Here is a 21,600-nt window from a genome sequence, read left to right as displayed (position 1 = left end):
TTCTCAATAAGGAAATAAAGTTTTCAGATTTTTTTTCCTGAAGCCTCAGTTATTGGGAAAAGATCTGTGAGTCTTTCAGAGAACAGCTCTGGTCCTTTATTGGGTTCTTGCCATAATGAACATCTGCTTGGTCTATAAATTAATTGCTGAAAACATCTTGTGCTTCTAGATGATCCAGGCAATCGTAACTGTTCTGGGTTACTAGAGAACATTACCATTTTTCTCATACACACAGGAACACATTCCCCCTTACAGCACACCATAAAACAAGAACAATTATTTGGCATTATTCTTAATGTCATAAAAGAAACTTTGCATGCTAATCAAGTTATAAGAGTAGCATACTATTAGGTTCCCCAGATTATTTAAGCAGTACTTTTGTACTGTGATAGCTTAAGAACATGAAGGATACCTTGTCTAACTGATTGGAAATGTTCTTTATCTTAAAATCAAGAATCCTTTTTCAGTCCTGGTTTGCCAACAGTAGAATTTGTCAGGCAGTTGCAATGGGCAAAGAAAAGTCCATTTTAGACAACTAACAATAATAATATTTCTCTTTCTTGCAAAAGGCCCACCAGACTCAAATTTCACCTACTTGCTCCATGCTCAAGGTCTCCCATTGTTCTTGGCTATATTGAGGTTTGTCACCAGCTGTAACTCCTCTGTTCTTGGAACCCTCAGCTCACCAGGCAGAAATGGTCTCATTGTAATACTGTTTTTAACCTCTACAGGTGCAAATCACTTTCCCCAATGACACAACATAAATATCCTTTATTTCCTTTCAGTTACCTTTCAGACCAGTTCCTGGTCTCACTGACCATCCAGGATTCTGGTGAATGACAAAGACCCAAATCTATCACTAAGATGTTCCAGAAATAAAAGTACCTACATTTTCCAACCAAACCTGGAAGGATGTTAATCTACTTATTTCAGAAATAGAAGAAAGGGTGCTGTCCCTCCCAATAACAGATTTCTAGATCTCATCAGAAGAGATTCATATATACCAGTCCACAATCATTTGGGGTCACATGACCCATCTGGTATCTCTTTAGTTGTCATTTGTCTTCATCACTGATTTTGCAAGAAGGGGGAGTGGTGCCTGGGCATGTTACACCTTTCCACATGGGACCAGACTGCAATGATACAAACACTACAGCTTTCTTACTGCCAAAAAAAATGTTTTTTTAAAAAATTAGAAATCTTATTAAGAATTTTCAGGTCCGTTTCATTAACAACTTGAGGAAGACAAGATGTGCATACGTACATCAAGTCTCTTCCTTGCCTAGGATATAAGTGTTCTCATTATACCTTGGAATTCAGAAGTGTATCTGAAGCAAACAGTTGCAAACACATTGTTTCTGGTGACACAAACAAAGGGGCATGTCTGGTTACACCACATTCCGCCCAGGTGCACAGACTTGCATCACAGTCCTGTTTTCCCCACACACTATCTATCTTTAGTCCTGCTCCCCTCTCCCACACTCCAGAAGACACCTGTGTGCTCCTTCCAATTCTACTTCTCTGCCCCATTCCTACCTCTGTCCTCAGCCTCTCCATTAACTATTTTTACCTAGCAAGTACAGGAAGAGTTTGGTGAGTAATTAGTTCTCTAAACTTTAAATTCCAAGGAAGCAACAGAAGTGTCAAGATATTGAAGAGCAGCAGATTGTCACACCACAAGTCATGTGGCTGCTGCACTGCATCTCCACAAAAATTATCTACATTACTCACACTCATGAGGGGGTTGACTTGTCATGATCTGTCATCTGAGATGCAAATATTTATTGATGGCACAGAAGTATTCCAACTTCTGCTTTTATAACTCATTCTTTTAACGCTGTTAAGAGGCTTTGGAATGCCAGATTCACTCAGCTTGTTCTGCAGTAGGACCAAAAGAACTTACATTTTATCGTTATTTTGTTTTTACCATAAATAATCCAGCTGCAGAAGAAAGATCTAAACATAGAACTACAAATTCAGAGCTGAAGCACACTCCACTAATGTGCTATTGTCATGAATAAAGGTTAAGAGTAAAAAGTCCTTCCTTAAAATTACAACAATTACAAGAGAATAAATTTGTAAGTACTTATTAATTTGTGTCCTAGATAACATTCAGGTGTCCAAAAGCATTATTAAAATCCATATTTTTAGTGAGCTACAAAATTTATTTCTTTCTAGCCAAATAAAGAGGACACATCCCTTTAGTTTAGAGCACTGCCACACACAGCAGCCCTCCCCCACTCACAGTTCTTCATGCCAAGCATTATACCATGCTTAATGTAGAAAAGCATCAGCATTTCCTTCTGCTGTTTTTTCACTTTTACACAGCCTTATTAGACACAGGCAGTGATGCAACTATCATACTATTGTTCAGACCTTTCTCAACTCTTCATATGCATTAAGTTCACTTCACAGACCTGCATGGGAAAACAACCCTTCAAAACAGGCAAATAATCAACTCTACCATTACTATTATACAATTTCTGAGGTAAGAAATGAGAAAGGAAAATGTGCATGACTCTTCTGGGCACACTGTAAATGGACGAGAAAGGTGATACCATTAAAATTAAGACAGCCTGACAGCTTGCATTTTGCAACCATGAAGAGTTTCTTTTGTTTCTTTTAAGTAATAAGCTAGAAAATTTCCAGGCAAGACAATATCCAAAAAGGTGTTAAGAAATAAAAAAAATTAACTCTTCAGTGGCTCTTAGAGCTGCAAGTGCCTTTTTTCAAGATTTGAGTTCTCTGAAACAGACTTCTGGTAAGCCCTGCATGTTTTGTAGTTAATTGCATCTTCTTCTAGACCTGCCTTTGTCAAATCAGGAATGGGACTGATTAATGGTGCTCATTTAGAAGTGGATGCTTCATACAGTTGAGGGCCACTGCCAATCACTGAGACCTTATAAATGTCTTATTTAAGAGGGGGAGAGAAAATTACCCCATAAAACTGCAGTGTGAAGGTGAAATTTTCCATCTTCTTGTTTCTGCTTTATCCTCACATAACCCAGACACATCCTGAAATTATTCTAGGACAGAAGCAACTGCACCTGTAAGTCTAGAGTAAACTGTCAAAGGGGAAAGAAGCTTAGGAGTTCAGCAGCATGGCTCACTCTGCATTAAGTTCTAAAAACTTCTTTCTATCTGTGATAGTTCTCACAAAAAACTTCTTTAGAAGCAATAAGCAGTCACTGCAGCTATGCTCATATAATAAATAAGGATCCCAGGCCCCGTGATAGATTACTCAAAATAATCAGCAGAAAACACAAGTACACTAAGTTTTAGTCCTTGACTATAATACTCAAATTTAGACCTCCTGAGCTCAGGAGCCTCACTCTTTCAAAGTCAACAGCAAAAACAGACCAAAATATTTTCCATTACTCTCCCACAGGCCAGAAGTGTGGAAAGCCAGAAGGATGCAAGGCTCACTCCTGTAATTAAGTTTTCTGGTTGGTAACCAGTCTTCTGTAGGCAAAGCTGAGAGGGAACATTTGCCAAGCTTTCAACTGAAGAAAGCTCAGTGAATGGAAGCTGGAAGAAAATACAGGGTGGATCCAATGAATGCACTGTTTATTATGCAAGTGTACTCATTCAGGGGCCTCTTTATGTCATTCAGTGTAAACAAATACCATGCAAGGCAACAAAAGCCTTGTTGTGAAGCAGAGTGGCAGACTTGTTGAGACAGTCATGGAGATCATCATTACAACCTATTTTAATATCAACATGTCCACACACCCCGTTGTACTCTCTAAATCACAAAATCATCACATGTGGAACAAACATCCTCATCATCATAAGGATGACAAGTTTTCTGTTTGTACTCAGAGCTCTTAATAGCTGCTTATATTGTTACTCTGGCAGTGACTACAGTGTACATAGAATGCCTGGGTTCACATTAAACTACCTGTCACATGGACTGACCTAGCAGCACGCTGCCTGCTAGGGCAACACCTGAATACTACTTCCAGCCACCCTACACATGTAGACAGGAGCTACAACCACTGCACAGATGTATCAGACCTTCTTCTCCACCATAAAGCAGCTTGGTGCAAGAGCAGACCTGAGTCAGGACACAGAAAAGCTGTCCACAAGGTGTGTACCAGCAGCTGTCACCGAGCAGCAGGCTCAGTCTTCAGTCACTATTAGAGCTGCTCCTGTTAAAGGGACTGAGGGAAGGAGTAGCGAGGCTAGCACGCGCTCCCTTTTCACTGCTCCATCACCCTGCAGCATGTAGGAGCACTTCCTACTCTGTGAAAAAAGAACAAGTCATTCTGGTCGACATGAAATGTTAACTAACCTTCTATGAGTGAGGATTTTCAGACAAAATTAATACTTTCTGGCTGCACACATACTACTAGTCCTGAAAAAATGGAAGGGGGAGGAAAATGTGTCACAGTCAATGAAAGAAAAATACAATGCAAAAAATTTTTTTTAATATTTATATATACGTGCATATATAGGTACAGAGACAGAATTGTTTCTGCTTCACAATTACTAAAACAGCAACACAATTACTAGATTAGATAACTATATTATTAAAATTCCTCAGATACATATGACCATGCATAATGTCATAAAACTTCTGGTCCTTCACAGAAGTTGTATGCAGAGAAAACACCAGAACTCAGCAAAAGTTGATTTCTAATTTATATTGGCAGAAGATCAGACTCAGGACATTTGAGTAAATAAATTATATTTAAGTGCAATATAAATCCTCAAATCAGTTCAACTACCCTCAAAGACCATGTAATTTACACCTCCCGCAGACCTTACTGTCTGCAAATAAACCCAATAAGACCGTGTGACAAAACACTATGCATGTAATACAGTTTCACAAAATTAATGTTCTTTTTACATTAAAATTCATATAGGAAAACAAATGCTAATGTTGGAAGACCAACAACTAGCCTGATGTATAGAATCCAGGATGCTTCACAGTAAACTCTATGAAGTCACTGGGATGGGAGCATGAAAACCCCTGACCCTTATCTTTTAATGTATGACTTAGGATTTACCAGTCCATGTGCACCAGGCAGGCCTAAAGGTTTGCAAGAGATTCACAAAAGCCCCAGGTGAAGTTAATGCAAGTCTGAAAAAGAAGACAAGATGCAAGTGGTAATATCTGGATTCTAAGGACTGTTTTTATATATGAAGATGAACTAATCTTGCTTTTTACTTGAAATTTCTACATGTGAACAAGAAGGTAAGATGTTGGATACTACTGCCTTGTCTCTTCATTCCAACAAGCCTTCCCCAAGACAGAAATCCACCCCTACAAATAAACAAAAAAATAAAACAAAATCCATAATAACACCTTGCTATTGCAGTCAAGGTCTCAAGTCAGTCACAGGTATTCAATGGAAGCAGAGATCCTTTGCATATTGTACACAAAACACTGGATATGGAGGACTGAAATCAAAGAATCACTTTATGGACCATATAGCTGGCAACATCCTTGCTTTGACAGATAGGCTCCCTGTATATAGCTTCGCAATGTGCTGTGCTCTAGTCTGAGAGCTGGAAGAGGATGGCAGATTATTTAGCAGATGTCATTTTCTTAGTCAATGCACTTGGGTTATTTTCAAACCATTAAAAAAAATATATCCTGGTATAGATACAGGACTTTACAGAAAGAAAACGTGAAAGAAGCTATGGTTTCTTCCTAAAAAGCACATGAAGGGCTTTGAGATGAGGATGACCAACACATTGTTTTTCCACAAAACTGAGAAAGATCCTTGATAAAATTAGGATCAGCTTGAAACCCTTGAGAGCCCTTTGAAGTGTAAAAGCAGATCCTTCAAGGTAAATTTGAAGTTTTCCTTCCTTCGAGGCAACTTATTGAAGAGGTTTGTTATTAGTATTTAAAGCTCTAAACCACTCTAGTGTTACACCTGAATTATTTGGTAAACAAGGCAAAACACAAGGAATACTCATGTGATGGATACAGGTGGCTGGGTTCTCCTCAAACCTTGGAGGCATCTTGGTAGCAAGATGAAGTAGTGTCCTATTTCTGCTAGCACTCTTCATCTTGACCACTGAGGGTAAATGTCAGGCGAGAGATTCAAACTCTTGCTATGACTCTAACAAACCATCAGCCTATTTTCAAAAAAAAAAATCAACCTCTTAAGAGATAATTTTACAGGTCACCTGTTAAGGGATAACTTTTTCCTCCAATAAAACACAAAAAAAACAGAAAAACACAATTAAACTTTCTGTGTATCATGCATGATACAAACTGATTAATTCTGATGAAGAATGTGTGATTCTGGAGGCTGGCAATGCTACAGGGATCTCATTTTTATCTCTACATCCTTGTCTTGTAGTTGTATCAGTGTTGGCTGAAAGTCAGGACATCTGCTCGTGATGAAATTTTGACATTTCTAACATTCCATTTCATTCCAAACTGGAAAAAAATCAAGTATTTTTCATGTTTCCTGTAAATGCTCTAGAAAATAACAATTCCAGACTAGCACACATTAGAGTATCTCTACTTAGGAGAAAAGATATGTTTCTTGTGTCAAATACCAAACTGTTTCATTTTCACCCCAAAAAGTCACATTTTGAAACATGTCATTTTCTAGAGCAGTCAATATTTTACATCCATGCCTTACAACTATTTTTTGATGTAATGATATTAAAAACAAAATAAAAGGAAAGCACATTGCATCAGAGTGATATGATGCCACTGTGGTATATAAATTACTTTCTGTCACACACATATACAAATATATTTCAACTACCTATTTTATTACCAATATAAAGAATTAGTGAACATGAGACTAAAGACTGGCTTCTCTCTTTTTTTCCCCTAAGTCTGATTTACTCTTATTATCCTGAACACAAAGGGAATAAAAGTTTTTCCAGTAAGGCATATGATTTCTGCTTTCTGTTGTCTAAGCACTTCTTTACGTGAATTTTTTCAAACACAAAATTATCTTAAAGATATTGCAGTATTAAGAAGAAACAATTTAAGTGGAACAAAACTAAAATGATCCTAAAAACGGCCTGTTATAATCAAATTTTATGCTGAGGAGACTCAAAGCATTGATCCTAGAAGAGAAGAGAATGTACTTATTTCAAAGCAACTCAGACTTCATTCTCGGTACTCATAAGGTAATTCCTGCCTTAGGTAGCAGAGGTTCACATCTATTTCTTAATTTACATTCCATCTGCTCACACACCAGACTACAATAAAATCAGTCCTACAGAAAATGGAAAACCCAGATGTCCATTCAATCAAATGTTACATGCTCGGCCCTTTCTTCTATAGGTTTCCTGTGAACTTCAACTTAATCCTCTCCTATTCAATTTTCCAACACAGTTCACAAACTTCATCCAGACATAGGTCTCAGGAGTGCCCTGGAGGCCTGCACTTATGCCATTCCGTGAGGTTTATGATTTCACACAATCACCAAGGTTGGAAGAGACCTCTGAAGATCACCAAGTCTGCTGGGATAGTGTAGGACTATGCCCATGTTTTCCAAGTACATCCACAACTGGAGACTCCACACTCTCTGGGTAATCTGTCACAGTGTTCCACCACCATCCCAAGAAAAGTTTGTTTAAACAGAATTTCCTACATATCAGTTGCTTGTTGCCTCTTGTCCTTTCACTGTACACCACTAAGAAGAATCTGTGTCCACCAGCACTCCCAGCACTCCATCTACAGTTCAATTTGTCATCATCATAACAATGCAATCACTGTTAATTCAGTACAAGTGTTGTAATACTGGGAAATGTTTGGCACCAGAACTGTTCATATTTTCAGGCTACTTTCTTATCATATCAATTCTCACCCTCCTCTCATAGTACTGTGTGGGAAAACTTGACAGATAAGAATCAACCACTCAATTATTGCTTCAATATATACACAACACGTTTCTGCTTGTGGTCTAACCACCTGCATTTCTTTTTCTCAACAGTTTCTTTCCAACATGATGCCCCATAACAGGAATTAATTATACCCAAGTGGACCTGATCATCTCATCCAGCAGTATGCTCTGGACAACCACAAGTACTGAAGCAAGAAAGTTAATGGACAAATGCAGAAAAACTTGTCAACAAGCACACATTCATGACCCACTCATTTCCTAGAACTTTGTTTCCAACAGAAACAACTGGTCTTACCAGTTGTAAGGGGGATTCTGGTCTTGAAAAAGCACTGGTCTCGACAAAGCACTGGTCTCATCTGCTATAGCAGAGCTCAGAAAAGCTGCAGCCCTGATAGGCAACTGATGAGAGACTGGAGCTCCCCAGCTACACAGGTCTCTTCCTGGTTGAGAAGTGCTATCTGAGTTCACCCACCACCCCAAAAATTTCTGACCTCGCTTTCATTTCATGTAGATTCAATCTTATCTGCTTTGTCACACTGTAATGCCCACTGGTTTAGACTAACTTTCCACATTTATGCTGCCCATTTAAAATGTTTCAGCAGTTGCCACATCAAGGCTAATTTCTGTGCACCTTAAGGAACATACCTTGTTTGAGCAGTCCCCTTAAAAACAGCACACCAAGCAGTCTATCTCTAACTAAATATGGAGGCAACCGCATCTCAGCAATACGTACATCACACAGTCACAACAGACATGAGGAAGAGCAAGCACAAGGGATATTACAACATACCACTCTGATCTCCCTTTCACATTACTTCTGTGATCAGGGACTGTTTCTGAGTAAGCTTTTTACTTTGAGCTATAGAGCACAGTTTTATTTCCAAATAAGCAATTCCCCGCCACTCCAGGAAAGCATCTCTCATTAGTCTAGGCAGTTTAGTTCATTTGTACCATTTCATTTGTACAAAAGCAGTTTTCATAGTTTAAAGTTCTGTCAAACACCATAAGAAAGTATAAATTGAGAGTAGTCTTAGCTTCCTCTGTCTTCCCAGTGAAAAGACAGAAGTCCCACAGACATGATAAACAGCAGGCCCAATGAAAAATCAGGTATCTGAACTTTTCTCAATGTCATATAGAACTGAATTCAACCAGTAACAGAGGAGAAAAGGGAGTGAAGAGATCCCAATGCTGAAGTGAGGGTTTCAGCATCATCTCTATTAAGACTTTTTCTCTTTCTGCTTGTAGAGCTAAAAAATACTAAGTTTATCTCAGAGGATGGCAAACAGGCAGTGAGTAGATTTGATGACACCACATGTTATGTTATTTCACTACTGATAAAAATAGACCTACTAGCTTTTGCAAATGATAAACACTACTGCAAGCACAAATACTCAAATAGCCTCAAGAACCTAAGATTTTATGCCAATGAACACATTCCAAGCTCTAACCTCTGTTTGTGCACCAGTGTTCACTATGTCAGCTAGATTTATTTAATATAGTACTATAGACTATTGCCCTCATCCATACAGGAGAAACCAATACAGTGAAGATATTAACAAAAGGAAGCTTCTATTGCACTTGCACTGAGAAAAAAATGCAAGTGATTTAGATATTTTGCTTTAACTATCCTAGTGTGACCTGTGAGCACAAAGAAGGCTTTTCATCACTTCAGACAAAACTTCAACGTGCATCATTTATAATATTAAAATGAGTTTTAGGCTAGTGAACCTGAAAGATACTTCATTAATACAAGGTAGTCTGGAGACCCTTAACACTTCATTCCTCCCTGTGCAAAACATAACTTGGATTAATAGGCAATATAAATGACATGGTTAACTGGATGTTACACTCCTTTACAAGTCTTAAATTTTCTTAGTAATTGTACAATTACCTTGAGAGTTAAAATTTGATTGTGCCACGTCAGTAATAGTTACACGAGGCTTTACAATTGTTCAGAGATATTAAAGCTTAACAACAGCAGAATTTGCTATTAAGAGAGGTATTAACTACATAGGGGGGGAAAAAATACCGTTTACTCTCTGTTTTACGTGCATAAGTCACAACTTCATGTTACAGGTCTATATGAAAACCATCTCTAAGATTTCAACTGACTGGGCTAAATACTGCAGTTCTCTCACCCTGGCTGCAGTTTGACTACTTCAGAATAACCTGAAAGGCATTTCCAGAAACTGATGGATGCCATACAGTGTAGAGTTAGTCTTCTGTAAGGACTATGTGCTAAAAATATTTCCTCCCAGAGGACAGAAGTTCTCAGCCCATCTGATTGTCATAAATACTGCTTACCTTAAAACAAGACAGTAGTGATTCTTCCTGTTCCAAATACTCAGAGACCCACACATTTCATTATTAGAGACCCTTCCTTTCCCTTGGCTGTCCCCCAAAATCTGTACGTGCCCAGTGAGTGAAGGAAGTCACTTTGCAGAGAGACACAAAGCAATTCAGGTGTTAGATCAATAACTCCAAGGAACTGTAGATACACATCATATGCATCTGATTGTCCATAAGGCATCAACTACAGTCTTAAGCATATGACTGGACATTATATAAGGTTACATCACTTACAAAAGCTGTCTAGTTTTATGCTGTAATTTTAACTTTATTCTCAAAATTCCAAGACCATCTCAAGACAGGCACAGAAACACCACATGCTAATAAACTGTCAACCTACTGCAGGCATGGGATATATAACAACTTGAGAAAAAAGAACAAACCTCCTCCCCACAAAATATAGTCAAACACTGTTCAGATCAGGCATCAACCCTGTTGACAGGAACAGAGATGGATTTAAGGGAACAGACTACTATCCCAAATGTTAATTTACTAAATATTTTGTCTGAACTACTAAGGCACTGGTCTGCAGATGCATAGAAAGGGGCAGCATACCAGAAGCTCTTATTTTTCCAAAAACAAATCCTTGGCACATGCCTGTTAATCAGTGACAGAGGCAGAACTAGGAACAGCAGAAAGAGACACAGGTAATTTGGATCCAATTGTGTGGTTGCAGGATCCAGGCAGGAACCAAATTGGACTTGCTACCAGTAACTGGAACTGCACTCAGACAAAACCTCACTACCCGTGGCTCTGCCTCAGTAATAGGCTCCCAGCACCCACTAATGACCTGTCACTGTAACCTTCCATTGGCAGAGCTGCGGTTTAGCTGTCACACTTCTCCCACATGGATATTTTAGGAATGAATGGCCATATATAAAGCACATTCAAATAGTGTGCACTTTATCCACTGCACTTTTTCCTTCTTTGAAAGGAACACTCTAAGCCTATGTGTGACCACAGAACTACATTGTGCAATAGAGATGTGCACCAGCCAGCACTGGCAGGACCAGCGTGTGTGAGAATACACTGCACTGGTCTGAGCTGGTAAGAAACGGCCAAGACAGACAATAGCTCTCCAGGTAAAACAATAATTTTGTTGGGAAGTGTTAGTCTGCAAGTGTTAGTGGCTGAAGCTCAACTCTACAACCCTAGGAAACAAAAACTGGTTATATAAAGAAAAAGATAAATGACAGAAAATTAGTAACTTAAAGAAACACAGAAAAATGAATAGTACAATCAGTAAGATATAAATGCATTTTAAAGCTATTTACTGCTAAGGCTCTATTGTTACTTCTTAAAATGAAATTGATTTAAAGTTGAAAAGAAATAGGTTTTTAGTTATTTTCTTTCCAGGGTCTGCCTTTTCATACAAGTTAGCAATTTCAATATCCTATTCAATTTTGACAGAATTAAGCATTTAGTAAATAGCAATCAAGCAAAGAGAAAAAGCCCTACATGTCAGCTTATGAAAAAAATTATTTAAAAAAAAAAAGGTAAGGAAAGAACTGAGAAAGTTATTGTCAGAACACATGCATCCACTTACATACAAATGAATTACACCTGAACAATCAGATTTTGCCTAATACACAGGGAAGTAAGCAAAAAATTTTTAAATATTACAGCCTAGAAAAAGGTTTTGACTGAAATAACCATCAGTGCCCCACCCAACCTCTTCAGATGAGGTTTTGGGCTGCTGGAAGTACAGGAAGTTTGTACACTCACTTCCAAAATTTGTATCCTGTCTAGCCTCTTTTTTGTTGTAAAAATCAACTGATACTAGATGTCCTAGGGAGTACAAAAATCAAATTTGTATGTATACACTACACACCAGAAACACTCATAAGACTGTATGTATTGTCATCCAAATGAATTTTTATAGCTACCAAAAATATATATATACATAACAATACAGTCATTGTCTCATGTGACCGAGATCCACTAGGTGTCTGTGTCATGCTAAATGAAAATCAGCTGAGGTTACCTTTGAGACTGAATTATCATTACAAAAGCAGTTTCATATAAAAGCCATGAATTTCCATATGCTCAGTGTCGACAGCATCTGGATCAGAGTAATAGTAAATGATGTGGCTGGTTCAGCCCAAGTCAGTGCAGCTGGAGGGCTGTTGCTATATATAATCAAGCTGACCTTATGAGCCATTCCATCAACTGCAGAATATCAGCATCACCTTTGAGAACTGCTCCCCATCAAGGCCAGATTACAATTACAGTATAAGCAGTTTGCTGATTCATTGAGGGATTTCATTAGATCTGGGCCCAAACTGCTGCTTACAAGATGAGGGAAATAAAATACAGTGCAACTACAGTGCAGAGATGAAGTATGAGTAACTTCAATAGATGAGCCAAGCGTACAGAAAGCAGCAATATCAGACTACTTGACTCAGAAGATTGCTAGACCACATCAGAAATCTGATTTTTCAGGAATCCGTTTGGAGGATTCAGTCAATTTCTGCCTTGAGAGAAGTCTCTAAAACAGAAGTGTTACTCTCTTGCTTTGTGTCCAGCAAGCACACTGATTGCTGAATGAACAGTTTTTGTATAAGCACATACTCCTTGCAGAGGACACGTTTAGGGGTTTAGGAAAGGATGCTGCTTCTGAGCAGTGAGGTCTAGCACAGAGGGAGAAGAGCCACGTTGTCCCTTAAACAAAAGAAGAAAAATTTTATTTACCCAGAACAGATGTTTATTTATCTTTCTTAGGCCAACCAAAACTACAACACCCTGCTATTAGTAAGTCCAGTTTCAATTCAGCTTTAAGCTGTCTTTGCCACACTAGAACTGGAAAGGATTCAGGGAGACAGAGACTTACTATTGAGCACTTACATTACCTGAAGGCATTGTATAGTACAGGGGGTATCCTTAACTGTTACATACCTTTAAAAACGTAGTAAGACACACAAAATGGATACATACTGGGGGAAATATGTTCCCACATTACCCACTGCATTGCAAAACTTCTGCCATCTTGCAAATTACTAGGTAACACTATATTTGTGCTTAGTTATTACCATTTTCTAAAATGTACTTTGTGTTTAAAGAAAGATGAATGAGAAGGAATGGAAAAACGCTGTTAAAAGTATTTTAACATCTCATCCTATGATAACCTCAGCAGATACATCCACTAAATCTCATGGCTATGAGATTGTACCTCAGACCAAAGCTTATTTCGGGAGCACTCATCACAACCAGAGCTACTTGATGAGGTGACTAAACATACCATTTTAATCTACTTTTTCCTTTCATTCAAGAGGGCTGGTCAGGGATAGCAGGACAAGGAAATCAATTATAAAAGCAACCCATTTGAAAGGAGAAAAAAAAAAAAATTAAGAAGTGTCTAGATTATTTTCTTGGCTTGGTTAGCTGATTCACCAAACCAGTAACAAATAACAACAATCCTTGTAGAATTAACTCTGTAAATAATACATGTATATGTAGAGAACAAAATTTCCAAGTTCTAGCATTTCAATTCCACCTGCAAATATATACACATAAACACATATGTATATAAAAATAATATCAACTTTGAGCATTGCAAGTTGCATCACCCAAACATGTCAAGAACATTGTAAAAAAAGACAGGTAAAGTTCAACTCCTCAAAACCGTATTTCTTACTATTGTGAGGATTCATGAAGTTAGTAACCCTTCCTATGAAGCAGAGGAATAAACCATACTACTACAGCAGCCTATCAGTCAGCTGCTGTGAAGCAGTCTGAAAATAATGGATAAAAAACACATAATCAGATTATTAACATCTTGTGTCTGCTTACCTACCAGTGTGCAGAATTCCAAAAGCACCTGTATTGGAGTTCAGGCATCTTACAAAACAAAATAGAGACTACACTGATGTTACAAATACTACAGTACAGTCACAGATCTAAAAATAAATCTGCAAGGTTTCAAAATATGTTACAGAATCAATTTTTATTTCTTCTTTAGCTGCTACCATTGCAACTGCTAAACATCTGTAAGAGCATGCTGCAGGATAAAGTACATACATCAGTCATCCACAACTTGAGTTGAAAAAAATGGTTTGATACAGAGAAGAAAGAAAAAATTCCGTTTTAAAGATATCTCTCTCTTTCCCCTTCTAAATCATGCATAATTGCAGACCTTTAATTGATGATGTGCATGAAGGATTTCTGTAGCTCCCAACAACCAAAGCACAGAAATTTGAAAAAACCAATTAACAGTAAGCAATAATTAACCTTGATCACTCCCCCATTCAAAGACATACACAATCCCCCTACTTTCATCAGTGGAAACAGGTCCAGTTGCTTTTGCTCAGCCTGCTTTAATAAAACGCTCTACATGAAAAATCACTGTTGTACCATGCCAAGTGGATTAATCCCACACAAAACAGTCACTCCTACTCTCACAGTGGAGTTTTGAAATTTATTTTAATTTTAAAAGGAAAAAATACATACCTAAGTAATTGCTAATAAAATATCCTTGGACATCTCTCACCTACAATCAGGTTAGAAGAACACATTTCTCGATATAAATTTCAAAATCCATCTAATGAATACAAGAGAATTTTAAAAATACTGGTATTATCATCTATATGTATAACTAACACCTAAAAATATAATGCATTGCAAAATTAAACATTACTTTAAATGACGAAAATTACCAAGAGTAAGTGGATACAAACTACTACATAATCAGAGCAGCTTCTACAATGCTAACAACAGCCACATCAGGATTAGCAGAAATGTGAGTTAAATTTGAGGCTGAAACTATCTGACTAGCTGTTCCTCCATCAAAACACAGTCCTGCTGCGATGCTTATTGCAGTTCAGATGACAGGAGATGCAATATCATGCACCCACTTTCAACACTCAAAAGTACACATCATAGATTGCAAAAAAAAAAAAAGTAATTATTTGACATCATCTAAATACTTGTAATTGTACTCATTAATCCAGTTGTTAACAATATTGCACTATTTAGTGCAATATAGTTAACAACTTGAGTAATGAGTACAACTCAATTGCTTCAATTAACTTTTCACAACCTCAGATTTTCAGGCAGATGACAATTTTTGCTGTTCAGTAAATCTGTAAAGCAACACAAAAGATAACAACGGCCCATGACACCTTATTTTTCAAAACAAATATGATCTTTTCAACCAAGCTAGGAACACAGGCAAGTTCTAACCAGGGAGAGGGAATGCTTAGGAAATTTGAAGCAGTACCTGGCAGATAAGCTGTTTTATCATTTTTAAAGTATCTTTACAGCCCTTCTCTGGCATGTAGTAACTACCAGTCTTCCTTTATCTTCCTTGACTACCCTAATAGCATGCCTAAGAAAACACCACTGAAAACACGTAGGTGTTGGCAAAAGGAATCATTCTTTTGTTCTCTGCTGCTGAGGAGCACCACCTTTGTCAGACGGCGCAGCAGCGTGCACAAGTGAGCGCCCACTTGGCTTCAGCTGCCTCCCCGTGACAGGCGGCCCCTGCTCAGCATCCGCACGGGAGCACTCACCGAAAATACAGTCCCCGCTGACCGATCGCTAGTCTGACGCTTTATGTTTAGGTATGCATATATACGTATTCATGTATTTGTTCAACCTGGTTCATGAGTTCAGCAGCCTCGAAGAACGGTGAGTTTGGTTCAGAGATGAACAGCGTCTGGCGCGTTTCATCGCTGAGCTTCCACATTCTGACAGCCCCAGGAGTGTTCCGACACTCGGCACGGACCGCTCACCGACACCATCTGCACTGGCCACGCACAGCTCTGCTCAGCCCCGCTGCACCGGGCTGCCCTCACCAAGAGCTGTCCCTTCCCAGCTGAGCCCCACGCCGAGCAGCGGAACAGCCGCCGGCCCCAGCTCCTGCCGCCGGCTCCGGCCGCGCAGCGCACCCAGCGCGGGCTCCGCTGTGGAGAGCGGCCCTGCGGCGGGGCGCGGGCAAACTCCCCCGCCGGGACCACTTCCCGCCGCGGCCGGTCGCCACTGCTCTTCTGGCGGAGCTTCAGTGAGGGGGGCGGACAGGACCCCGCCGGAGCCCGTGGGTCGCGGGCAGGCGCCCCAGTCCGCACAGGTGCCGGAGGGCCCTTGTCCCCCACCCGCCGTGGCCGCGGCAGGTGGCGGGAGGGCTGCGCCCATTCCCGGGCAGACCTCGCCTCCTAGCGCCCGCGCCGGGCCGCGCCGCAGGCAGCGGGAACGCCGCGCCGGCTGCCTCGAACCCCTCCACCTTCCTGCATCGGGCCCGCTACGTGACCGACCGAGGGGGCAGGGATAACGCAGGGGCCCGGTAAGGCCGGCAGTGAAGCAGCGGCGAGGGAAGACGCTGGGCTGACAAAGCTCCTCGGCTGCCCTTGGGCCCGCCCAGCCCAGCCAAGCCCGGGGCGGCGCGAGGGGCTCGGCGTTACCTTTCGAAGAGCAGCCGGATCATGAAGATGCAGAAGGCCAGGGGGAAGGCGAGGTAGAGGTCCTCCGCCTGCGGGAAGGCTGCTTCCTCCGTGCTCTGCAGGTCCGCCCAGGTGACGTTGTGTGGCAGCCAGAACCGCTCGTTCCAGAACCAGGCGAGGATCCCTGCCATCTTTGCTTTGTCTGCCGCGGCGCCCCTCGCTCCGCTCCGCCCGCGGCGAGGCGCGTGTGAGCGGCTGCCGGGAGAGAGGATGGAGGCGTGTGTCAGCCCCGCAGCCGCGGATGATGCTGCCGAGCGCCGCCGTGCAGGTTCCCCGCCCGGCGGGGGCAGCGGCCGCCCCGCCTGTCACACGGCCGCGCCGGCACCCATTGGCTCCCGCCCGCGCCCGCCGCTGCTCGGGGCCCCGCCGGGCGGTCCGGAGCCGCCTTCCCCCGCCCCTTTCCTCTGCCGAAAGACCGCACCGAAGCCCGAGACCGAAGTGGCGCGGCCCGAACAAGAGGGACCCCGTCCTAGGGGCATGACCGCGGCCGAGGCTGCCGGCAGCAGCGCTGTACCCGCTGGGCACAGCCTCCGCCTCAGCGCCGGCCCAGGGCCCGCGCCCTGGACGGGCGACACCCGCCCGCCCTTTCGCCGCCCAGCCGGGGTCCCGGCGAGCCTGGAAAGGCTGTGGCCCGGTAGGAATAGGCAGGTGACAGCGGTGAAAAGCCCTCTATGAATTCTGCACAGCCAGGTGGGCCGGGGTCGGCTTCCGCAGTCCGGTCCCCGAAAGTGACCCCTGCCCGGATCGCTGCTCCCGGCTCTCTCGGCTGAGGTGTTTCACCGGGAACGGGACTGTCCCGGGTGGAAGGACTCTCAAACATTCAATGGCTTTACTCTGCACGCGGGTAAATGTGGCATGGAAAAGCACACGTCTCATCGTCTCATCAGCAACAAGATTGAGGTTAGGACTGAGGCTTTGCATTCCTGGCTAAAAAAAACCTTTTTCGTTTTATGCAGATGTTTACCTCTGATTCCTTATCTCACTGCCATGTCTTGCTGGAGAGGAAAACTACAATTGATTTGACTAAATTTTACAGCAGGCTTTACTATAGCTATAGCCACAGAACTGTACATGTGATGGTCCCGATGCACACAAAATTACTTGAACTATTATCTCCTGTAACATCACTGTTTTTCTGCCCTGCCTCAGTTTATTTTAGATGCCTTCTGTTTTCTTCACTGTATCATCGTACTTTCCATCAGGCTATTGAATACTGAGACGCAGACCTATGCACATACTTCAGAGTTTTATCATCCTGCTTTTATGTTTTATGCTAACTTGCTCTTTTTACCTCACTGACTCTATTTGCCCTTCCTTAAAAATTAATTGCACAGCTCCTCGTGTCTGTGCTGACATTTGTGTGCTGAATAAAATCATAAGTCAAACATAATGCTGTGGAAAATGCCACATCAATTTAAAGGAAGAAACAACTTCTGTATACGGAGGTAATTTCCATCTAGGACATTTTAGGATGGCTGACGAGCCACACAGGTAAATCTGCCAGTGAATGTTTCTGTTTTATTGATGAGACAATTTCCTAAGTGGCTGTATTATTATTCCAATTCAGTTCTTGTGGCTGCTTCGGGGGAGAGAGTACAGCCTCTCCTTCAAATTGTCTGGAAAAAAGTGTGAGTTCTCGCACTGCTGCCAGATCTGCCTGGCCCCAGCTCTTCCTTCACTTTGTCACAGGATTCTTTGACATGACCTGTCAAAATCCAGGGCTTTGCTGGAATTTCAGTTCAAAGGGAAAGCATACCATGAGTTCCACATCCCAATGAAGTTTTTCTCACATAAAAGTAAGATTTTCTGACCATGAAAAAACATTTATTTGCCCAAATCATCAAGAGTCCTTTAATCCAAAAAATTGCCTGTCCTTCTTCCTTCCAAACTCTCTGCCTTGTTCTCACAGTCAGATTTCACCTCTCTTCTAACTGACCTAGAACTCCCCTAGAATTTCCCCTGGGAGCTTATCTTTCAGCACATTCTCACATACACCTGAGCTGGCTTCTGCACATACACGTATGCCTCTCAAATTGTCCAGATCACTCAATTTTCTGAATGGACATGCTATAAGTGAGTTTTAAATGGAGGTAAGAGGGCACATTCTCAGAACGACCTCAGAAGCATCAACTTTGATTAAAAGTTCTTTAGATATTGTTTTAATATTTGTCGACACACAGATAAACATTTACTTCATTAATAATTGTGTTTAAGGCAAAGGTATTTTTAATTGGTGAAAAATCAGAAAATTCCTGTCATTATCCCATAGCTGAAGGGGACGTGTCTTTTTGCAGCCTATTTCAATATTCCAGTCAGTTTAGAAGTACATTCATTATATATGTCTGTTCTCATTCCAATAAAGTAGTTATTCCCTAGTCAGTACTGAGACTTACAAGTGCTGGTGCTTAGCTTTGCTTATGTACAGATAAAGGAAAGATCTTTGTAAAATGAACCTAGCAACAGTAATAATTTGATGATGCATAAGAGGCTAATTCCTGCTGAACAATTAGTATAATTGACTTTTGTGTCAGACTAAAATTATGTTAGGACAGTAGATCTCTAGGCGTATCTGAAAATGAATGACAGTTTGGAAATGTTTGGAAGGATGACCAATTAAAAGCTTTTAATTGAATTCAAACTGTAGCTGTAGCCATGATGTGACTATGGAATAAGAATGCCTGAATATTGTGCTTTGAAGGGAGATATTACCATGGTGTTTTTCTTTCCTGCCCCTCACACAATGGAGCCCAGTAGAACTTAAAAAACTGTGGTCTCTTATCTTGAAGGAACTTACTCCAAGATAGTGCTAAAACTTGGCTGTTCTAAATGAAGGTAAAGGGCTGAAACTAAGACTGGTTCCTCAAAAGCCCAGCCTGGGCACTTTGTAATTACCAACAAGAGTTAGTAATAACTAAAAAAAAACAGATACACAGATTCCCCAAAAGTTACTGAACTTATGTTACCATTCCAAAAAGGAAAAGGGAAAACTGACAGCTTACACATTGCTAGTTCAATGAACTTGAGCCATATTGCTGGCCACCTGGACGAGTTTGTCCACTAAAAGAGGAGAAGCTGCAGAAAAATCTCTTGATTGTAAAGGATTGCTGAAAATTTGAAAGCAATCAGCCAATTTTTTTTAAAATTTCATTTAGTCTACTGTATTTCTGGAGTAGCATCAGGCTTGCACATAGGCAACTGTGATAAGACTCTGGACCAGTCCCTTTAATGAACTGGGTAGTGCAGGTGCCAATAACACAATCCACTGAGACTTCTTGTTATCCAAATCTGAACTGCATTGTTCCTAAGCAGAAGAGAGATGGCTACGGTTGATACTTAAAAAAGCATTGGTGCCAGTCCCACTTCCAGTGGATAGGTCAATATCATTAGACTGCTAATGATGTGCCAAGCAGAAGGGCCTGCCTGAGTGTTGTGTGACTGCTCTGTGCCCTCCTGGGGAAGATGAAGGACTATAGGCACAGGGGAAGTGGCAGGAAGGAGCTGCCATTCTTCTAACATGTCTTTTACCTGCTGGTCCTGTCAGCTTTGTGCTCCTTTCTAGCTTCTTGTACTACTAGTTTTGCCAGCTTTTCTAAGAATTTCACATAAGAATCACACTAACAGAGCAGCAGTATTCATTACAAAACCTATGCCGGGCCAGTCACATCAGCCCTGACTCCTGTGTGGGATTGTATTAGTCTGACGAGACCAGTCTGGCTTCACTAAATTACCACAACGTGCCCTGAATTCAAATCACTAGCAGAGCTCTGTGTAATAGCATTTAAGATACAGCAATACAGAGGTGTCCCCAGGTTACATCACTTTGCAGCCTTCCAAATGTTTTATCTTGGCAGGCAAGCAAGTTTTGTCACTTGGAAAGACATGCCATGGTAATTGGCAGTTTGGCTGCCATGGAAAGATATATGGACAAATAGCCCTAGCTGAAAGAAAGGTTTACAAGCCTTGGAATGATTTTTGCTTTGTGCTGGACTCCAATTAAAGCCAAGCGCTGAAGCAGAACTGCCCTGTGAGGACCATTCAGAAGGAGAGGAGGAAGCAGGGATTGCCTGATACAGTATGTCTCCATGCTTCATCTGTCTTCATTGTTCGCTTTGATTTGGTTTCCTGCTCTAGATTTCTAAAGAAAGTGTTTGAAAATGCATGTCCTGATTATGATATCATCATAGTTCACCTGATTGCAATATTCCTTAACTACCCGAATGTATGCTACACTGAACTAGGCCCACACACTACAGTAAGAGTAGTCAGAGTCTTCCACACCAATTTTAAATAAATTATCATGAAAAAAAACCTTGTAATGAGGTTTGCAGCTCTGAGCAAAGATAGGCAGCTGGAAAAAGTGCTGGTTTTATCTTAAACTAGATACACTGTGTCACAGTTCAACTGGCCCTTCAGAAACATCTGCTTCATGCCTATTTATGTGGCCAGGTTTGGGCTGTAGAATCACATTAGAATTTATTTAGTAAAGGGACTTTGCAAACATGCATGACACCAAAAGTTTTTATATACTGTATGCATCTTGTTTCCCCAGCATTCACACATGCTCCCCAGGACTGCAGAGTTTCAGTAGCCAGGCCTTGTCTCCAATGCTCAGTGAAATCTGGGCTCTGACCAACCACACTGGTGTGCTCGACTTGCCAATGAACATGCAATCTGGAGTCTCTGCCAGCTCTGTGTCAGCTATGAGGGGATAGACAATACCTGACTCTCCATGCAATGAGAGCTCTAATCTAGCATAAAAAGCCAGCTACTAATGCTGACCTGTCATATCATTTACAGGGAATTCGCATTGTCAGTGTGAACTTCTGCAAGATCAGTACCTCCCATCTCATGGCTGCAAGCTGTGTTCCAGTCCTGTCAGCCTGGGAGCCATTTGCTGTCTTATTAAACCACAGTCCCAAAAACTCCAGAAAATACTGTCAGAACTAAATTCTTTTAGTCTCTAGTCATTTTCAGACAGCTTCCAGGGT

At 41.1% G+C, this 21,600-nt stretch overlaps 1 protein-coding gene across 3 annotated transcripts in view; it reads right to left on the bottom strand.

Moving 5' to 3' along the window:
• The window catches only part of CERS6 (ceramide synthase 6), a 95,990-nt gene extending 79,106 nt beyond the window's left edge, over nucleotides 1–16,884 (bottom strand). The window contains exon 1 of one of the 3 annotated variants that reach the window (XM_030277425.4): nucleotides 16,574–16,884. In XM_030277425.4, coding sequence (XP_030133285.1) covers nucleotides 16,574–16,743 — 170 coding nt within the window. In that variant the 5' untranslated portion in view covers nucleotides 16,744–16,884. Of the gene's footprint in view, nucleotides 1–15,685; nucleotides 16,237–16,573 lie in introns of those variants that run through there. The other 2 variants (XM_030277426.4, XM_072932207.1) reach the window with 2 other exon arrangements.
• Between the last annotated feature and the right edge of the window lie 4,716 nt (nucleotides 16,885–21,600).

The sequence above is a fragment of the Taeniopygia guttata genome, chromosome 7 (genome assembly GCF_048771995.1).
Source record: "Taeniopygia guttata chromosome 7, bTaeGut7.mat, whole genome shotgun sequence".
NCBI classification, from domain to species: Eukaryota; Metazoa; Chordata; class Aves; order Passeriformes; family Estrildidae; genus Taeniopygia; species Taeniopygia guttata.
This window is presented reverse-complemented; position numbering and strand designations above follow the sequence as displayed.